Below are 18,795 nucleotides of genomic sequence, written 5' to 3'. Positions count from 1 at the left end.
CTCTCCTGCTAAATTGGTCCACAAAATATTACAAATATCTTTAAGTTTTTATTTAATAGAGAAGAAAATCTTTAAAACAGAAAAGTAACTAATCAATCCCTCCACTCTCTCCACTCTCCAGTTAAATAATAACAAATAAAATAAATTTTAAAATTTTAAAATTATTTTATTAATTTTTGAAATTATAAAATGTCCAAATAACCAAAATAAATTAATACAATAAATTATTAAGTAAGGATAAAATGGAAAAAAAAATTAAAAGCAGTTAAGAGGGAAATAAGAAATGACACCATGACCATAATACAATAATAAAATTAAATATTAATATAAGAATAAAATAGGAAAAAAAATTAAGAGCAGTTAAGAGGAGAATCCCCTTTATATATAGGTATAGATTTATATATAGGTATAGATATAGATTTTACAATTTATTATTATTTTATGATTTTATTATTTTATTATATTTATATTATTTTTATTTTATAAATTTATTTCTTTTATTATTACTAGTGAAAACACAAGCAATATTGCGCCTCTGTATCGACATTTTCTTCTTTTATTCAATTTTCACGATGATAGAAATGTAATGTATATACATAAATAATTTTGGATGAGTGATTGAAAGTGGAGGTGTGAGATTTAGTGTGGAAATGTGTGAGATCATGCTCTCTTTGTTGCCTTAAAATAAGGAACTAAGGAAAAAGTGAGAGTCATATAAAACTTGTACATTAATATTAATTTAAAAAAATATTTTTTTTAAGTAATTCATATGAAATGACAAAATAATCCATTATATTAATAAAATGAGATATATTAAATAAAGGTAGAATCAGAAAAAAATTGTGTAAAAAAAATAGTTATTATGGAAAATTCCCTTTATATATAGGTATAGATAAAAAAATATTTAAATCTATTATTTATTATTATTTTATAGATATTAGTTATTCAAATTTTATTATTTTATTGTTACTATAATATAATTTATTATTATTATTTTATAATTTTATTACTATTTTATACGTATATTATTATTATTATTATTTTATAAATTTACTTCTTTTTCTATTATTAAAAATATTAAAATATATTATTCTTTTATTACTTTCCAAAATTATTATTATTATTTTTAATTTTATTACTATTATCATTATTATATTTTATTATATAACGTAGTATAATTGATTGTATTACAATATAAATATATATATATATATATATATATATATATATTCGATTTTATATTACATTTAATAATAGTATGGTGATTACTTTTTTCCTTTTTTATTTCATGTGTGTTTCAACTCTGAAATCTTACTTGATTTATCAAACCATCACCATGAAAAACACACCTGTAACATTTTTAAACATTAACAACTCTATATTGCAATTCACATATAACTAACATCATTTGAATTCAATTTGCAAAGTTTTGTATGCACACTGAAAAAAAAAAAAAGACGAAGGTAATATCATCTTATGAAACAATGGAGTTGTTTTTCTCCTCTTCTCTCAAAATTTCCCGTTCTCATTTCCTATCAAATTAATTTATTCAAAATGGTTTGATTCCAACTTGTTTCCATGTAGATGAATAATACACCCTATACCAAACAAATTATAAGTGTTTTTTTTTACACTTCATTTTTCTTTCTTTTTCTTTTTTCCTTTGTTTTTCCACAATATTATTACAAGGACTGAAAATATATGAATAGTGTCAACAAACACTAATATCTTCTAAAGGTTAGAATTTTACAAAAAATATATGAATTCCAAAATACGAGTAAGTTTATATATATATATATATAATCATTCTTTTAAGATAACGAAAACTAAATATATAATAAAACATTTATTATCATTTTATTATACTTTATTTCATAATTTCTAAACTTATTTCCTCCATTACACAAGTAAATTATTGTTTATTTAAATATATATTACTAATTTATCCAATTAATCTATATTTATATCTATATATAACAATTGAGGGAGCACAAACATGTAACTTTGTACACGTTCTCACGAATTTTTTGAAAAAAATAAACAAAAAATCAAATTTATCATAAGAAGAATGTTTTACACGTGACACATTGTGAGACTTTAGCTGGAAAGAAAACGAGTTCATGCTTCTGCTGGCCCAAAATGAGTGACCAGACTCAATGAGTTTCTTAATGTGTGTTCTGTGTGACTAGCAATGGCTAAATAAATACAAATCCTAGCTTACTTTATGTCATACATAAAAATCTCAAATACATAAAACTTCAAAGCTTTTAAAAATCCTAAGTCAATAAAAAATATGAAATTATTTTATTTTATAATTAAATAAAAATATCAAATAAATAAAATTTCTAAGATTTTCAAAATCCTAAATAAATAAAATCCAAATATTTTCAAAATCATTTATAAATAAAAATAAAAAATCAATAAAATTCTTAAATTATTCAAAATTTTAAATATATCGATATCCTAAATTATTTAATGTCATTCTTGGATAAAAATCTAAAATTAATAAATTTTCTATATTTTCCAAAATTCTAAATAAATTCAAATCCTACATTATTTTGTTTCCTAATTAAATAATAATAATAATAAATCTAAAATTTAAAAAATCCTAAATAAATAAAAAACCTAAATTATTTAATGTTCTACTTAAATAAAATCCAAAATAAATTAAATTCCAAAATTATTCAAAATTCTAAATATATACTTACCTAAATTATTTAATGTCATACAGAAATAAATATTTGAAATAAATGAAATTCATAAATTATTCAAAATCTTAATTAAATACAAATCTAAATTATTTAATGTAATACTTAAATAAAAATTTACAATAAATAAAATTTCTAAATTATTCCAACTTCTAAATAAATATAAATCCTAAATTGTTAAATGTTTGTAAAAATGTGAAATAAAGAAAATTTCTAAATTACTCAAAATCCTAAATAAATACAAATTCTAATTTATTTTATGTAATACACTTAAATAAAAATCTCAAATAAATAAAATTTCTAAGTTTTTTAAAATCTTAAATTCTTTTATGTCCTACATAAATAAAAATCTAAAATAAATAAAATTTATAAGTTTTACAAAATCCTAAATTAATATTAATAAAAAAAAGGTTTATGACCTTCTTAAATAAAAAAAATAAAAGTTAAAAAAAATTCTAAAATTATTAATTTTATTCTTAAACAAAAATCTAAAATTAATAAAATTTCCAAGTTTTTCAAAATCTTAAATTATTGTATTTCCTACTTAAATAATAATATAAAATAATTAAAATTTCTAAATTTTCAAAATCATAAATAAATTCAAAAGCTAAATTATTTAATATTTCACTTAAATAAAAATATGAAATAAATTAAATTCCTAAATTATTCAAAATTGCTAAAAAAATGAAACCTTGAATATTTTATATCACACATAAATACAGTTGTTAAATTATTCAAAATCTTAAATAAATACAAATTTAAAATATTTAATGTCCTGCTTAAATAAAATATGAAATAAAAAAAATAAAAAAATTTGGAGCGGGATGGTAGGGCTTTGGTTTTTCTTGAACAATTTATTTATTTGTGTGTATTATTTTTGTTTATGGATTGTTTATATTAATTGTAGTATGTTTGGTTTTTTTTTTAATTGTTTGTATATGGTGATATTTATTAATATTTGTTTTGTATTTTTTTTTATTTTCTTATTTACATTTACATTTATTTATATATATATATATATATATATTTAATTATATAAATTATATTTTTATACAACATACTAATAAATCACCAAGACTTAGAGTAAGATAAAAGAATTTTTATATGTTAAATGATTTCAAAAGTAATAATAAATTTGATTTTGAAACACAAATTAACATACATAATAACTATAATATATTTTTACTGAAACAACTAAACAAATCCAATACACAAATTGTTTAAGCTAATTCAAAGTGAAAACTATTCAAATTAAATAATAATGCTAATTTTGATTCTTCTAATCTAGGCCATTAAGATGGTAAGAAATCAATATAAACTTCAAAATTCAACAACACAAATCCAATGCATTAATCATCTAATCCAATCTAAGAACCAACCTTCTCATTCAACAATAAAAAACAATAAAAAAAATTTTACCTGAAATTATAGCTATTCAAAACAAAATTAAAAAAAATCATTGGATTTAACATAGAAAGCTCAACATGTTTACAAAAAACCCTACCATTAAACCAAAGGCACCACCACTAAGATTCTAAAGTGGCAAATATTTTGTCCACAAAAAGTCAGAACGTGTAAATCATCCAATATACAACCAACTAAAAAAAACAATGAGATGATAACTTTTAATTAAATTGAACCATTAATAATAAAGTTTTTATATTTATAAAAAATTTAATTTAATTTTCATTTCATTTAAACAATTTCTATTATTAAAGACAAATTGTACGTTAAAAAAGTTACCAATCGAAGTAATTGACATATCATAAATAATTTAATTAAATAAACATTGTATGGATCATATTTTTAATAAAAATAAATAAATTGACAGATTATTTTTTCCTTTCCTAGTTCACTACTCATCTTAAAATTTATCTAAACTATCGTATTAACCCATTTAAATTTAAGGAAACGTCTTTGTTAATATATACTATTACCAATTATACTCCATTAATGGTTTTAAGACGATAAGTGTGTAATTTTTTTGTAAATTAAACAATCTGAATGTTACATTGTTACTATTCCATTAGTTTTTTTTCATAGAAGTAATTCAACAACATTTTGCGGTGGATTATGAGTTACCTTTATCCTTTTCTTGGCATAATTGGAAGGTTTCACAATTAATTGAAATCATTGAGAGGTTACTCACAATTCACAATTAATTGTTATAAAAAAAAGATTACTTATCATTAATTGTTTTTATTGTTGTTGTCTCCTAGAATCACTATATATAGTGGCTTCCTTCCAGCAATGTAACACAACAAACATCAACAAGAATTCATTGTACTCAGTATCATTATAGTGGAAGTTTTGGCTCTCTCGCCGGTGGTTTTTTACCTCTTTTTAAAGGAGGTTTCCACCTAAAAATTTCTGGTATTATTCTCATTTTATTTGTTACTTTAATTTCTCTTAATCTTTGGTTGAAATTACCACGCTTCCACACACGATATTCCTACAAATTCATATTAGCATGCAAGAAGATAAAAAAAATTGTGAATGCAATTCATTAATCACATTAATCTATTCTTTCCATATAACAAAAAATAAGTGATAATGTTAATATTTGATTATTCATTGAAATAAAAATAAATGGTTAAGTTTATGAATTTATACGAAACTTTAAAAAATCATTTTTAATATAAAATCAACTAATAATAACATGTAATGTAATGTAATGAAAGATAGAAAAAAACTTCTTGAAGAATACTACTAGTAATCCTCCAAAATTATATAGTATAAATACAAGGATTATCACTTAAAAGCTTGAAAAAAAATTCCTGCAAAACATTGTACACAATTAATATTAAATTTAGGGTTAATGAGAATTTTCTCCTTTAAGATATATAAGATTCGATTTTATTTCTTCATCTTTAATTTAGTTTTATCACATAAAGAGATGAAACAAGGGATCTATTAACAATATAAGTTACATTTATTGATAGAAAACTATTTCTTGAATTATGTGGTGAGCTAAATATTTTTTGTTCTTAACAAATTTTCAAAAATTGTTTAAATTCTATAAAATTTTAGTTTTGATTTTACTTTCATAAAATTTAAATTTAAATTATAATCATTAATTAAAATAAATTTTGAAATTTTTAATATTATATAGTTTTTTTGAGATTCTATGTGATTAAAAATAAAGATATCTAGTTATATATAAGTTGATTTTATAAAATTAATTTAAATAAATTATTTTTTAACATAGTATCAAGTTTATTTTAACAATAATTTATTTAACTTATCACGTAACAAACCTTTTATGTACTTCTTAATACTATTTTATTAGTTGCTTTGTATCTGACTTTGAAAAACTTCAAAGATAACTAAATAAGACATTCAACATCTAATTCAAACTCTCTTTTTTCATTATTATAATGCAACACAAATCAAAATATTTCACAACCTTTCAGTCATTTTAATAAAGACGGTGTATTTTAAAATATGAAAAATCCTACACAATTTTTCCTATTTATAATTAATATTGCATGACAGTAATAAAAAAATAGATAATTGTTAGTGTAGATTTCATCTTACAAGTAGTCAACTATTGTTTTCCAATCAGATTTAAAATGTCACCTTGGCAATTCACATTGATTATTTAGTGAATCTTTCATTTCACATATTACAATCAAAATTAAAAAATAATCTGAATGTATATTTTTCACACAAAAAAAATAAATATTGCAACAGAATCCTGTGTTGAACTGAGGAAAAGACACCTAAAGGTTGTGATCAAAGTGGTGCTGCCACTTGAATAAATAAGGCACGCAATACAAAACTAAGTGGTCACCAACCGCATTAATATGTATGAACTAATACAAGTTACTGCTACCTCCCTTTCTTTATGCTCTCAAATTTCTTTCTCCTTTTCCTTCTGTTCTTGGTTGAGTTCATGTTGTGTACATTTGGTATGGTTAAAAAATAGGAACTTAGGATCTTTGGACAGTTGAAGACATCATGTGTCAATAGTTCAATTCTTGTACTTACTGGGGTAAGTGTACTAACAAATATTCTGTGTCAATAGTTCAATTCATGTGTCAATAGTTCAATTCTGTCATGTTTTTAGTTTGAGTGTATGTGCTGAAGAATACTCTCAGCTCCAAGCCTAACTGTGCCTTCACTCCTTATGGCTCTCATTGGTTCTATTAGATTAAGCACATGTTTATGGTTTCATTTGAGATTGAGAGTGAGTTAACTTTTCCTTAAATTGAGCCATGTTAAGAGGAGAAACAGCTAAGAAAGGTGAGGCTATCATGTTTCCACCTAAGTAATTCCATCTCAACAGTAAATTTGGTGCCTTATCCAAGCATGCAACCTCTTTTTTCTAAATTCCTGAAACTAATAATGCAAATAGTGTTTTTGAAGTTACAGGAATTTTGACAGTATATTGACTTATGTTATACAATACCCTTTACTTAAGTTGGAGCATTAATGAAGTTCTTGGAAATGCAGCCTTATTCAAAGCAAGCGGCTAGAGTCAGATTATCAGTTCCCAAAACTGTAATCCATCTTCAGAGCTGCTTTTTCTGTTGTGTGTTTTTGCATGAACAACAAGAAGCTCTTTGCTGAAGGCGTATTGAAAAGTATGGGGTATTATTCAAGGTCCTTCTTGGCTTTTTTTCTTCTTTCTTTGTTGCTCAATGTGATCAATGGGCAGCCTCTGGTGCCTGCATTGTTCATTTTTGGGGACTCGGTTGTTGATGTGGGGAATAATAATCACCAAATTACTGTTATTAAAGCAAACTTCCCTCCTTATGGAAGAGACTATGAGAATCACGATCCAACAGGAAGGTTCTGCAATGGAAAGCTTGCCACAGACTTCACAGGTACCATTACTTTTTCCTCAATTCCCCATTTAACTAAATATCTTTTTCCTAAGCTCTATCACTCATTTTTTGAACTTGGATTTGATCTTTGTTCCATTAATTCATTCACTGCAGCTGAAGTCCTTGGATTTACCTCTTCTCCCCCAGCTTACCTCAACTTAAACACCAAAGGAAATAACCTCTTAAATGGTGCCAACTTTGCCTCAGCTTCTTCTGGTTACTATGAACCCACAGCCAAACTATATGTAAACACTTTTAGAAGTTTTAGACTATATCTCATTGTTTTTTTTCTTCTTCTTTGTTTAACATCATATAATTGGTAAATGCTGTTGTGTGTTTTCATGGTTGTAGAATACAATTCCATTGAGCCAGCAGCTGGAATACTACAAGGAGTGCCAGAACAAATTGGTGGAAGCAGCAGGGAAATCAAATGCTTCATCAATCATATCTGATGCTATATATCTTGTCAGTGCTGGGACCAGTGATTTTGTTCAGAACTACTACATAAATCCTTTGCTTAACAAGTTTTATACAATTGATCAATTCTCAGACACGATCTTGCAGAGCTATTCAGACTTCATCCAGGCATGCATTTCTCAACCTTCACATCTTGTCCTATAATGCCATGGATTGAAACTTTCCAAAAAGAAAAGGTGAAGTTATTTTATTTTGCTGATTATGATTTGCATTTTTAATCATGCCTTTAACAGAGATTACATTCACTGGGAGCAAGGAGGATTGGTGTGACATCATTGCCTCCAATAGGTTGCTTACCTGGAGCCATCACTCTCTTTGGTTTTCAGAGCAACGAATGTGTGGCCAGTTTAAACAGTGATGCAATTAACTTCAATGAAAAGCTAAACACCACATCTCGTAACTTGAAAAATATGCTTCCAGGCCTCAATTTGGTCATCTTTGATATCTACCAACCTCTCTATAACTTGGTCACCAAGCCTTCTGAAAATGGTACAACATCTAATTAGATAACTTCTGATTCAAATTACAATAAAGTTCTTAAGAAAAACTGCATTCATGTTTTGTCCATAATGACTAGTGAGCTAAACTAATGTCTAATGGATTATAAACCAGGAATGTTAACTGTCAACAAGCCTTCTGAAAATGGTAAAAATCTAAATGGATAAAATTTAGATGTAGTTCCTTAGATGCTTTAAGTAAAGTTTGTATTAAGAAGTGTACTTCAAAACCTAATAAGGCCGATAAACTCTCCTCTTAGTTCTAGATGACTAGATATCACCATTAAGAAATGGACTTGTCTAATTCAATCTTACAAAATCGGCTTATAAGATGAAGTTTGCACTCACTTATATATTATGAAATATCTTCATCTCTAGTTGATGTGGGATTTTCAACCGTTTGCATGAAGCATCAAATGATCATCAACATTGAATCGAAACTCTAATTCTGATTGGAAACAATACACAAAGTACTTCAGAATCTGCATCTAAGTTTTATCTGATCTAAGTATAGTGAACTAGTGATCCAAGCATTATGAACCAGGATTGTTTAACTGTTTCCTATGTGTCATGCATTGTGTCATCACAGGATTTTTTGAAGCAAGGAAGGCTTGTTGTGGAACTGGATTGATAGAGACATCTATCTTGTGCAATAGGAATTCCATAGGAACATGTGCCAATGCATCTGAGTATGTATTCTGGGATAGCTTCCATCCCTCAGAAGCTGCTAACAAGCTTTTGGCGGATAGTTTGGTTGCTGCTGGCATCTCTCTCATATCCTAATCAAACACTTCATGGTTCATACTCTGGGTTTTCTACACTTCTTGTTGCTGGCGTTGTATGAAGATGCTTATGTAAAAGACTATAGGAGATTCTATATGTTAAATTGCATAGATCAATGTATGCTTTTACATTCCTTGTTAGTACTGTCTCTAAGCTTGGTGTGTGTGAACCATACTTTTTTGCTCAACTATGCATATTATGGTGCATGGTAGCAACATAATAAAATACTCCATTTAGAAATTTGTTTTGTAGTCACAAAGATAATCAGAAACTTTGAGGAGTGTAAACTCTGGTGAAATATGAAATTGGGGAATGATTTCGACCCAAATCGGAATTCAATATATACTGTTGATAATAATGAGAAAATTTACACTTATGGCATATGAAACATTAACCTATTCAAGCATAAAAAGCTGTGATTTTTAATAACGAAGATATAGTTTTAAAATAAAAAAAGTTGATTGCAAAATTGTAGATTTGACATTTTCAGTTAAAAACCTTGAATAATGTATTTGTTAAGATTTAAGTTTCTCTCACATTCATTACGAATGTATACAAGGAAGAAGATTCACCTTAAGTATTTTGGATTGAAATCTTGATTTTCTTATATGAAATGATGATGGCTTATTGGATTTTGGGTTGAACATGATATCTTAGACTTTTTTTTATATGAAATGTTGATGATAAATTGGTGTCAAATCTTTTTCAAAATATTTAAGGAAGGCAATTTCTTCCTACATCATATCATTTATGACATGCACTCGTAAAATTTAAAATTTAACATTGTCTTTGATTTTATTTTGCTTACGGATGCACAACTCGAGAAGTGATTTTTATACATTTTGGATTTCGAAATTCAGAAGGTCATTTTCATATTTCATTTAAGCTTTCGGATTGTCATATTCGAAAGTGAGTTATGAGTTCTGAATTTTCATATCCAAAATGATGTGTTGTAAAATGGTGTTGAGAATTAAGATTCATGACTCATTTATGTTTGTTTACGGATATTGACATTTAGAAGGTTATTTATATTCTCCAGTTAAACTTCTGGATGATAAAATCTGGAAGTGACATTAATTTGTATATTTGAAACTTTGTGATTTAAAATACGGATATAAATATACGGAAAGACAACAAAATTTAAATGAGAGAGCCTTTGTAACGGACGGAGAGAAGAGAGAGGGTAATGGACTATAGCTTGGCAGCGTTGAAGCTTTTGTGCTCACAGCTGAAGGAGGCGGGAGAAGTAGCCTCTCAAAACAGCTTCACGCTTGGTGGCCTCCTCTTCCAGCGCGCCTGGTTACAGGTTTCGACTTCCCTCTCCATTGGCATTCCCTAAACGCTGCCGTTTTCCTCGTCTTTCATTTTTGCCTAATTTCTCAGGGCGTTATTGTCTCCGCCTCCGACACCGGCTCTCTACTTCTCGACGACGGCACCGGCCTCATCGAACTCTCCCTCACCGGGGAGTTTCGCCACCGTGGCTGGCAGCTCGGTAAACTCCACCTCTCTGCATTCGATCAATTAATCTTAGAATTTGTACGAGTCCAACTCCTGTAAAAAACCAGCTTCTAACATTAAGATTACTCCACTTCGATATTTTAATCTGAGTCTTCTCGAGTATAATTTGTAAAGCAAAACATCCTGCCACAGTTAAATTGATCGATCTAGTGTGTGACAAAGTGGACTATATAAGGAGCAAGTAATTTTTTTTTTTTTATCAGCAATGAATTAAATTAAGAGGGATACTTGAGGTATCCCAACCCGTTTACAAACCACAAACTGGTTATACCACTGAGCAACCATAAAGAGACTATACCTGCAGCGATAGATACAAAGATAAACCCTGCAAAAACAGAATCATAGCAGCAGGATTGAGCTTACAAACCCACTAAACCCATCCTCCATGCAATCATGAGGAGGGTGCTCTTAGCTTATGATCTAACCCTTAAAATGAAATCCTAAGGATGCCTCAGCAGTAGAAAAGGCAGCAAGTACCCCGAAGTAACTTGCCTTACAAAATACCATCCTATCTTTCACCTACGCAAGTCGCTTAGCCCATCAACAGAAGCATGAGGAAATCAAACACTAAACTCCAAAGTGTTTATATATATTCTCAACTGCAGCAGGCTCCAAAAAGTGATGTTTTCTCTTGCACTCAAACCCACCTCACCCGTTTCTACCCCAGCATGTTCTTCCAAGACCACCCCTTCCAGCTAAAATAACCAAAAACCATCATCCAAAGCCAGCACCTAACATACACCTACTGTTGTCCTTCCGTAACACCACCCTTCCATATCTTCATCTGTTGTAGCCTTTTCCCAACTTACCCATGCCAAGCAAAACCAAAAAACCGTAGTTGTATGTACACGATGAGCAGCCTCCAAGCTCCAGCAAGCCTGTCCTGCACCACTAAACCAGTTCCAGCATTCTCACAACTATACCAGTGATGTTTACGCCAGCTCACATGTGGGTGAGAATAAATTGAGTGAAGGATAGTGCACTTCTCAAAGCAGTGCATACTCTCGAAGCCTATTAAAGCACCAGAGCTATCTCAACTTCTCCCAAGATCCCTATCACTTTCAGACCTCCAACACCAAAGCATCCCTTTCCAAGCATTTCAGCTTGCTTGAATTGTCCTTGGATCATCATAGGCACCCCGACCCATCCTCTGCTCCCATCAGAAACCATGAATAACATTCCACTCAAAACCTTCTTCTCCAGCAATCAAAATCGGCTAATCTATTCCCCTGTATCTGCATCAAAGACTTTCCTGGAGAAGGAGCAAGTAACTAAATAATTATTTTCTTCAAGATTTTGGGTTGAAGGTGAAGTAATATTGGTGCCAAATCATCTCGGAAAAAAAAAGTAACATGTTGTATAGAGCCGTTGGTTGTGGTAAATGGTGGTAGAAGTAAGGGTTACCACTTAATATATAATCCTGCAAACTTCAGATTTGAGATTATTAGATACTAGTATATATATAGAGGATGACCCTTCCCTTCCTGTATAAATTGTTTTGTAGGATTGAATTAGATTTAAATTCTACTAACGGGTTTTCTCAAAATTTTCTACTTGATGTATTTCTTCAAATAGCTCACTCTATATTTTAATTTATTTACTTTGTCAGGGATGTATGTAATGGTGGTTGGAGGATATGTTGCACGTGCGGGAGAACTTCCCTTGATCAAGGTGATAATATTGTACACGTATGTTTATAATTTGATCTGATAGAGGCATTTCCAACCCACAAAGTTAAGTAATGGCGTTTGTTTTGGTGATGTTCAATAAATGTAGAAAATCTGATTTTCAATCTCTGTCTGAGGGAGAGCACTTCTATATGGCTGTCTATATTGCACTCAGATTTGGGGGATGTTGTGGAAAGAATATTTTTTAGATGTTTTTTGTGCTGCTCAACACCTCAGCTGTATTCCTACAATAGTGGATAACTGTTCTAAACGTACTTTTGTTAAGGATACTGGGCATTCCCGTAGAACTGGGTTTTTTTTTAGTGAAGGCAGAACTAGGAATAGAAACTATTCGAAGAACTACAAAACTTTAGGGATTCCAATTGTGAGAATAGAATCCGAAGAATTGTATTGATTTGGAGAGAAGATTTCAAGATGTGTTTGATTGAATTTCTGAATTTCGCAGCTCATTTACAGAGTTTGTTATCTATAACAATGTAAAAGCTAGAATTCATAACAGATTTAGACTAGGTAGCTGTCAGTTGACTGCCTCATTTTATTAACCACCTACATCAATTCGGGGCCTTGAAAAAAAACCCTTGTCCTTGGGATGTTTCTACTTCAAATCATAGAAGAGTTCCCAAGTAGCATCTTCTATTAACTAGTGCTTCCACTTGACTAACACCTTGGTGACAACTTTGTTTGTTCTATCCAGAATTCTTTCAGGTTCTTTGCCCCCCCCCCAGGAAGGAAGCTTGAAACTGGTGTCACCCCAACATGTCTTTTAAGCTGTGAAACATAAAAAGCATCATGGATTTTAGACCCCTATGGAAGTTTGAGCTTGTAGGCTACAGCTCCAATTTTATCTTCGAGCAGGAATGGCCCAAAATATTTAGGTGCTAGCTTTGCATTAGATCTGAATGTGACTGAAATTTGTTTGTATTGTTGTAGCTTGACATACACAAAATCACCAATGTCATAAGATCTATCACTTCTCTTGTTGGCTAGTTGTTTCATTCTTTCTTGGACCCTCTTCATATGGAATTTTACAAATCTTAATGCCTCCTCTTTTTTCTGCAAACTTCGATCAATTACCTCCACCTTTGATTCTCCATGCACATAAGGAAGGTAAATTGGATGAAGCTGGCCAAACATAACTTCATAAGGACTGCACTGTATGGAAGTATGATGGTTAGTATTGTACCACCATTCTGCTAGAGAAAGCAATTTAGACCACTCGTGAGGAGCATCACAACACATACATCTCAAAAATGTCTCCAAGCATCTATTCAGTATTTCAGATTGTGGATGGTAAGCTGAAGATAGTTGTAACTGAACCCCTTGAAAGGTCATCAAATCCCTCCAAAACTGGCTGGCAAATATAGGGTCCCTATCACTGGTTACAGATTCTGGAAACCCGTGTAACTTGAACACATTGTCCAAGAAAGCTTGAGCAACTTCAGTAGCAGTGTAGGGGTGTGTTAGGGCCATAAAGTAGGCAGCCTTACTTAATCTGTCAACTCCCACGTATAATACCTGTTCGCCCATGGAATTTGGCAGTCCTTCAATAAAATCATTGTTATATGCTGCCATATCCTCTCAGGAACTGGTAAAGGTTGTAGCAAACCCAGATAGGTAGATTTGTCATACTCACATTTCTGGCAGACTTCACAATTCAGCACAAACATTCTAACATCCTTGGTCATGCCTCTCCAATATACAACTGATTTCAACCGTTTCAGTGTGGCTTCCTGACCAGAGTGGCCACTAGTAGGACCAACATGTATCCATTGTAACAAATCAGTCCTTAGGGCAGCATCTTTCCCAACTACCAGTCTTCCCTTCCTTCTGAGTTCATTATGATGCCAAGTATGATGCTTATGTGAAGAAGCATCGGTTTGTAAGTCTTGGATCAATTTTTTAATGTCAGGATCAGCCTGCCAAGAGTCCATGATTCTGTTCAACGTATTGCTTTCTGGTATGATAGTTGTCATTGCTTGACAGTCTACTGCTTCCAACCTTGATAAAGCATCTGCCGCACAATTTTCTCTCTCCTGTTTGAACTCAATTGTGAAGTCAAATTCCATCAATTTCACCAGCCATTTCTGCTGGAAGGTTGTAGTCAACCTTTGGCTCAAATTATACTGCAGGCTTTTGTGGTCTGTTCGAATAATAAAGTGAGTATTCAACAAATAATGCCTCCACTTCTGAACTGCAAAGACCACTGACAACAGTTACTTTTCATATGTGAAAAGGGATTGTTGCTGCCTATTAAGAACTCTGCTAATAAAAGCACTGCCAATGACAAACTCCTTTGAAAAGTCAGGTAATGCCAATACTGGTGACTGAATCAGACTATCTTCAAGAGACTGGAATGCAGCTTTCGCTTCCTCAGGCCAGTGAAAATGGTTTTTCTTTAACATATTGGTTAAGGGTCTTGCAATAGCACCATACCCTTGAACAAATCTGTAATACCCTGCGAGTTCCAAAAATCCCCTCTGCTGCTTCAAAGATGTTGGTAGTGGCCAATTCTTGACAGCCATGATTTTTGCAGGGTCAGTTGATACACCATTATTTTTTAAATGAAATGGCCTAAATACTCAGATCTTTCTAAACCAAAGTAGCATTTGGATTTCTTAGCTATAAAGAATTCCTTTTCATAGTCAACAATACCATCCAAATGAGAAGATAGTGTTGCAAAACCTTGCTGTATATTAAAATGTCAAAAAAAATACCAGCAAGAAACGTAGCAGATATTTGTTAAAAACCTCATTCATGAGACCTTGGAAAGTGGCTGGAGCATTGGTGAGGCATGACCAGATACTCAAAGTGGCCCCCATGTGTCTTAAATGAAGTCTTATGGATGTCATTGGCCTCCATTTTCACTTGATTATATCCTGACCGTAAATCAATTTTTGAAAACACCTCAGCACCATGCAGCTCATCTAAAATGTCATCTACTAAAGGAATAGGAAGCCTGCCCTTAATTGTTTGCTTATTAAGGTCTCTATAGTCAACACAGAGTTTCCAAGAGCCATCTTTCTTACCAACTAGGACAACAGGGCTTGCAAAAGGACTGTTACTTTTCTGTATTATCCCCGGACTTAAGATAATCCTGCACTAACTACAATTTTATGATCGTGTCCTTTTCTCTTAGGTGGTAGTCCTGTAGGTTCCTGAAAAATATCATCAAACTACAATAGTAATTACTCTATAGATTTATGAATAATTTGGCTGTCAGCTAGTATCCTTGTCACACAATTGTAGCATGGATAAATGCACACCAGAAGCAATTATCCTCTGCAACTATTTTTTCCTGGCTGTCTTAAGTCCCTCACCTGTTGCCCCTCTCAATACCAGCTTCTTACCTTGAACAAAAAATTGCATGGACAACTTATCAAAGTTCGATGTAATGTCCCCTAGAGTAACTAACCACTCAACTCCGAGCACCACATCACAACATCCCAATAAACGTTAAGTAAATCCAGTATTTTGAATTGTCCAGGGAAACTGCTTAACAGAAGAAGTAATAGCTACTCCAGCCCCATCAGCGACTACCACGCTTAAGGTAGGAATATTGGTTATATGACAGCCCAATTTCTTAGCTGCTTCCTCATCTAGAAAATTATGGGTACTTCCACTGTCAATGAGTATATGCAAAGGTTTATTCTTATAGTAACCAGTTACTCTTATCATTTTGAAGCTGGCTATACCTGTCAGTGCATTCACTGAAATTTCAGGGTCCGAAGTACTACCATCTTCTTGAGTAACATTAAACTGATCTACATTTTCGTCATCAGTATCACTCATCTCCATGACATGAATCTCAAGCTTTGTGTGTCAAAGCATGTGCAGGACTATATGGTTCATCACAAAAATAACAGAGTCCTCTAGATCTCCTCTCAGCCATAAAAGCAGGGGTTAGTTTTTTATTAAGCTGTCTTTGGTTTGTACTGAGGTGAAGTCCAGAGCTTTGTGTATAGATTAGGAGTGGGCAAAATAGCTGTTGTAGTAAAGTGTGTTTTCTGGATTTTAGGAAGGATTTTGGTATATATGTTTGAACTATAAGTTGATTCATACAATTTAGCCAACTGAAATGCCTTTCTTACATCTGTAGGCTGAAACATTCTGACTGTCATTTGAATATCCTTCTTTAAGCCTCCTAAAAAACAACTTAATAAGTGGGCATCAATTAGGTCTAGTCAAGAAGTGACTGCATCAAATTGATCATGATACTCCACCACAGTTCCCTGCTGCCTCAAGTTATAAGTTTAGACATTGGATTGTCGCACTTCACCAAAACAATCAATTAGTATTTGTGTAAACTCGGTCCAATTAGGAAGGTTACCTCCTGGAAGATTCTTCACAAAAGAGGTATGCCACTGGAGTGCCTTCCCTTCAAAGTGAATTACCGCCAATTTCACTCTAATATCCTCCCGAGTGCCATCAATTGCGAAATACATTTCGCATTGGTAAATCCATTGCTGAATCGCATCACCAGCAAAACACAGAAAATCAACTTGCTCCAACCGTGTTCACAAGAATAATTGGAATTTGAATGACGTACTCCTCTCTGGATAGTTTCAGACATTTGCTGCTCAACCAAAAAATCAATTGCTTCCCGAATTGAAGATGCAATCTCAATTAAATGTGCTTCAAGTTTCATGGTGATTGATTCTGTTCTCCAACCGCTCCTCTTGTTCATGCATCGCAGCTTGATTACGAGTTGCATCTGCCATAACTGCCGATGGAAGGTCCAAGTTGATACCACTAATGAAGGTAGAAATAGGAATAGAAACTATTGGAAGAACTACAAAATTTTAGGGATTCCAATTGTGAGAATAGAATCCAAAGAATTGTATTGATTTAAGAGAGAAGATTTCAAGATGTGTTTGATTGAATTTCTGAATATGGCAGCCCATTTACAGAGTTTGTTATTTATAGCAATGTAAAAACTAGGATTCATACAGAATTAGACTAGCTGGCTGCCATGTTTTATTAACTGCCTTCACAATTTGTTGACGTTCGTCTTTTCAATAAGTTGTTTCATAGTGAGCATGTAGTACTATGTATATATTTATAATGAACAGGTTTAGATGTATCCTAACCGTGAATAACTTATAGCCTTTTCTGTATTCTATTCTAGACGTACTCCTGAGAAGGGCACGATGATTATCTGAACTAACATGAAATAAGCCGAATTTGTTCTTCCCAAGGTTTAATGCTAGGCAGCTCTCCTTAGGCACTCGTTTATCACCGTTTGTTATTGGGTGTGAAATACTGGTCTCACAAATAAAGAAAGGGACACAACTCTAAAGTTAGTGCGTTGTGTTGTTCTCTAATTAAATTAGAATTTTACATCACTGAGTCAAGCAAAAAAGTTGTGTATTAGAGGCTAACGTGAATTACTGATGTGAAAACTTCAATTTTGACTGGAATCGAAACACATATGATGCTGCCTCTAATTCATAAAGAACGATCTCGGTTAACTCACGCTGGATTTCACCCTAATAACACTTAAAATTACTGTTTTGAGTGTCTTCTCAATTTGTCTTATGTGGTTTATCTTCACACTCTATGTCTGCATGATAACGGCACCTGAATTTCCCATGTTAAAGGAAATAATAGAAGACATCATAGTATTGCTCTATATAGTGGAAACAATAAAGGGATTGTGGGGCAAAACAGTCTAATTTAAACTGATAATTGTAACAGATTCACAAGATTGTTGATCTTTCGTCATCTCCTGACCGAGAGGCTATGTGGTATCTTGAAGTGATTGAGGCATACAAAATGTTCTATCAGCCTCTTGTTGAAGAATTTACATGATGTGAGTATCTGATTAAACAGAGATTGGCATTATTGAGGTTGGCATCTGATATCGGGAAGTTCCCTTCTTTTGGCAAGTTAGCACACAGAACTTTCTAAGATTGAGTTTGTATTCAGATGTATATATCTTTATTCCGAGAAATCCACCAACAAAGTGCATTGCAAAATGACTGCTGCATTGTTCCAATTAGGCATTTTTAGCATTTTAATCTTGATTTTATATTTACGGATTTTATTTTAATTTAGGATAATTAGTATGCATTACCTTTTACAGTTGGTTATCCTTATCTTACGTTTAGGGATTTAATTTTTACTTTGTTGGTCATACATAGACCCCCCGAAATATCTAAATTGAGTAAAAATGGTATTCCACAACTAGATGAATACCCTAGGGTTTTCTTTCTTCCGTCACATTGTCTATGACATATACATATTTGTAATATAACTCTTGATTCAGAAATCTATGATTCAGTTGTGATTAAAACAC

The 18,795-nt window shown here is 31.5% G+C and overlaps 2 protein-coding genes across 3 annotated transcripts; both read left to right on the top strand.

Annotated features, from left to right (window-relative positions):
• The first annotated feature begins 6,495 nt into the window (after positions 1–6,495).
• LOC137833007 (GDSL esterase/lipase At5g22810) lies at positions 6,496–9,534 on the top strand. Its single transcript, XM_068641407.2, has 6 exons — positions 6,496–6,702; positions 7,164–7,537; positions 7,652–7,782; positions 7,889–8,122; positions 8,248–8,503; positions 9,101–9,534. The coding sequence occupies exons 2-6, from the start codon at positions 7,255–7,257 to the stop codon at positions 9,292–9,294; spliced, it is 1,098 nt and encodes a 365-aa protein (XP_068497508.1). The 5' UTR covers positions 6,496–6,702; positions 7,164–7,254; the 3' UTR covers positions 9,295–9,534.
• An 899-nt stretch (positions 9,535–10,433) lies between these two features.
• On the top strand, positions 10,434–18,577 carry LOC137827184 (recQ-mediated instability-like protein). Of its 2 annotated transcripts, none has more exons than XM_090297199.1 (4): positions 10,434–10,600; positions 10,678–10,786; positions 12,422–12,483; positions 13,195–13,312. In XM_090297199.1, the coding sequence occupies exons 1-4, from the start codon at positions 10,481–10,483 to the stop codon at positions 13,279–13,281; spliced, it is 378 nt and encodes a 125-aa protein (XP_090153325.1). In that variant the 5' UTR covers positions 10,434–10,480; the 3' UTR covers positions 13,282–13,312. The 2 variants fall into 2 exon arrangements, with proteins under 2 accessions (XP_090153325.1, XP_068489514.1); XM_068633413.2 differs by lacking the exon at positions 13,195–13,312 and adding an exon at positions 18,195–18,577 and having other exon boundaries at positions 10,435–10,600.
• Positions 18,578–18,795: the final 218 nt, after the last annotated feature.

The sequence above is a fragment of the Phaseolus vulgaris genome, chromosome 11 (assembly GCF_051622355.1).
Source record: "Phaseolus vulgaris cultivar YP4 chromosome 11, ASM5162235v1, whole genome shotgun sequence".
NCBI classification, from domain to species: Eukaryota; Viridiplantae; Streptophyta; class Magnoliopsida; order Fabales; family Fabaceae; genus Phaseolus; species Phaseolus vulgaris.
This window is presented reverse-complemented; position numbering and strand designations above follow the sequence as displayed.

Bases quoted from the DNA above. Each gene is read 5' to 3' on its own strand.
- LOC137833007 (XM_068641407.2), top strand. From the start codon at position 7,255: ATGAACAACAAGAAGCTCTTTGCTGAAGGCGTATTGAAAAGTATGGGG. The intron at 7,538-7,651 runs GTACCATTACTT...CATTCACTGCAG, and splicing joins GCTTGCCACAGACTTCACAG to CTGAAGTCCTTGGATTTACC. The intron at 8,123-8,247 runs GCATGCATTTCT...TGCCTTTAACAG, and splicing joins GCTATTCAGACTTCATCCAG to AGATTACATTCACTGGGAGC.
- LOC137827184 (XM_068633413.2), top strand. From the start codon at position 10,481: ATGGACTATAGCTTGGCAGCGTTGAAGCTTTTGTGCTCACAGCTGAAG. The intron at 10,787-12,421 runs GTAAACTCCACC...TTACTTTGTCAG, and splicing joins CCACCGTGGCTGGCAGCTCG to GGATGTATGTAATGGTGGTT. The intron at 12,484-18,194 runs GTGATAATATTG...TAATTGTAACAG, and splicing joins GAGAACTTCCCTTGATCAAG to ATTCACAAGATTGTTGATCT.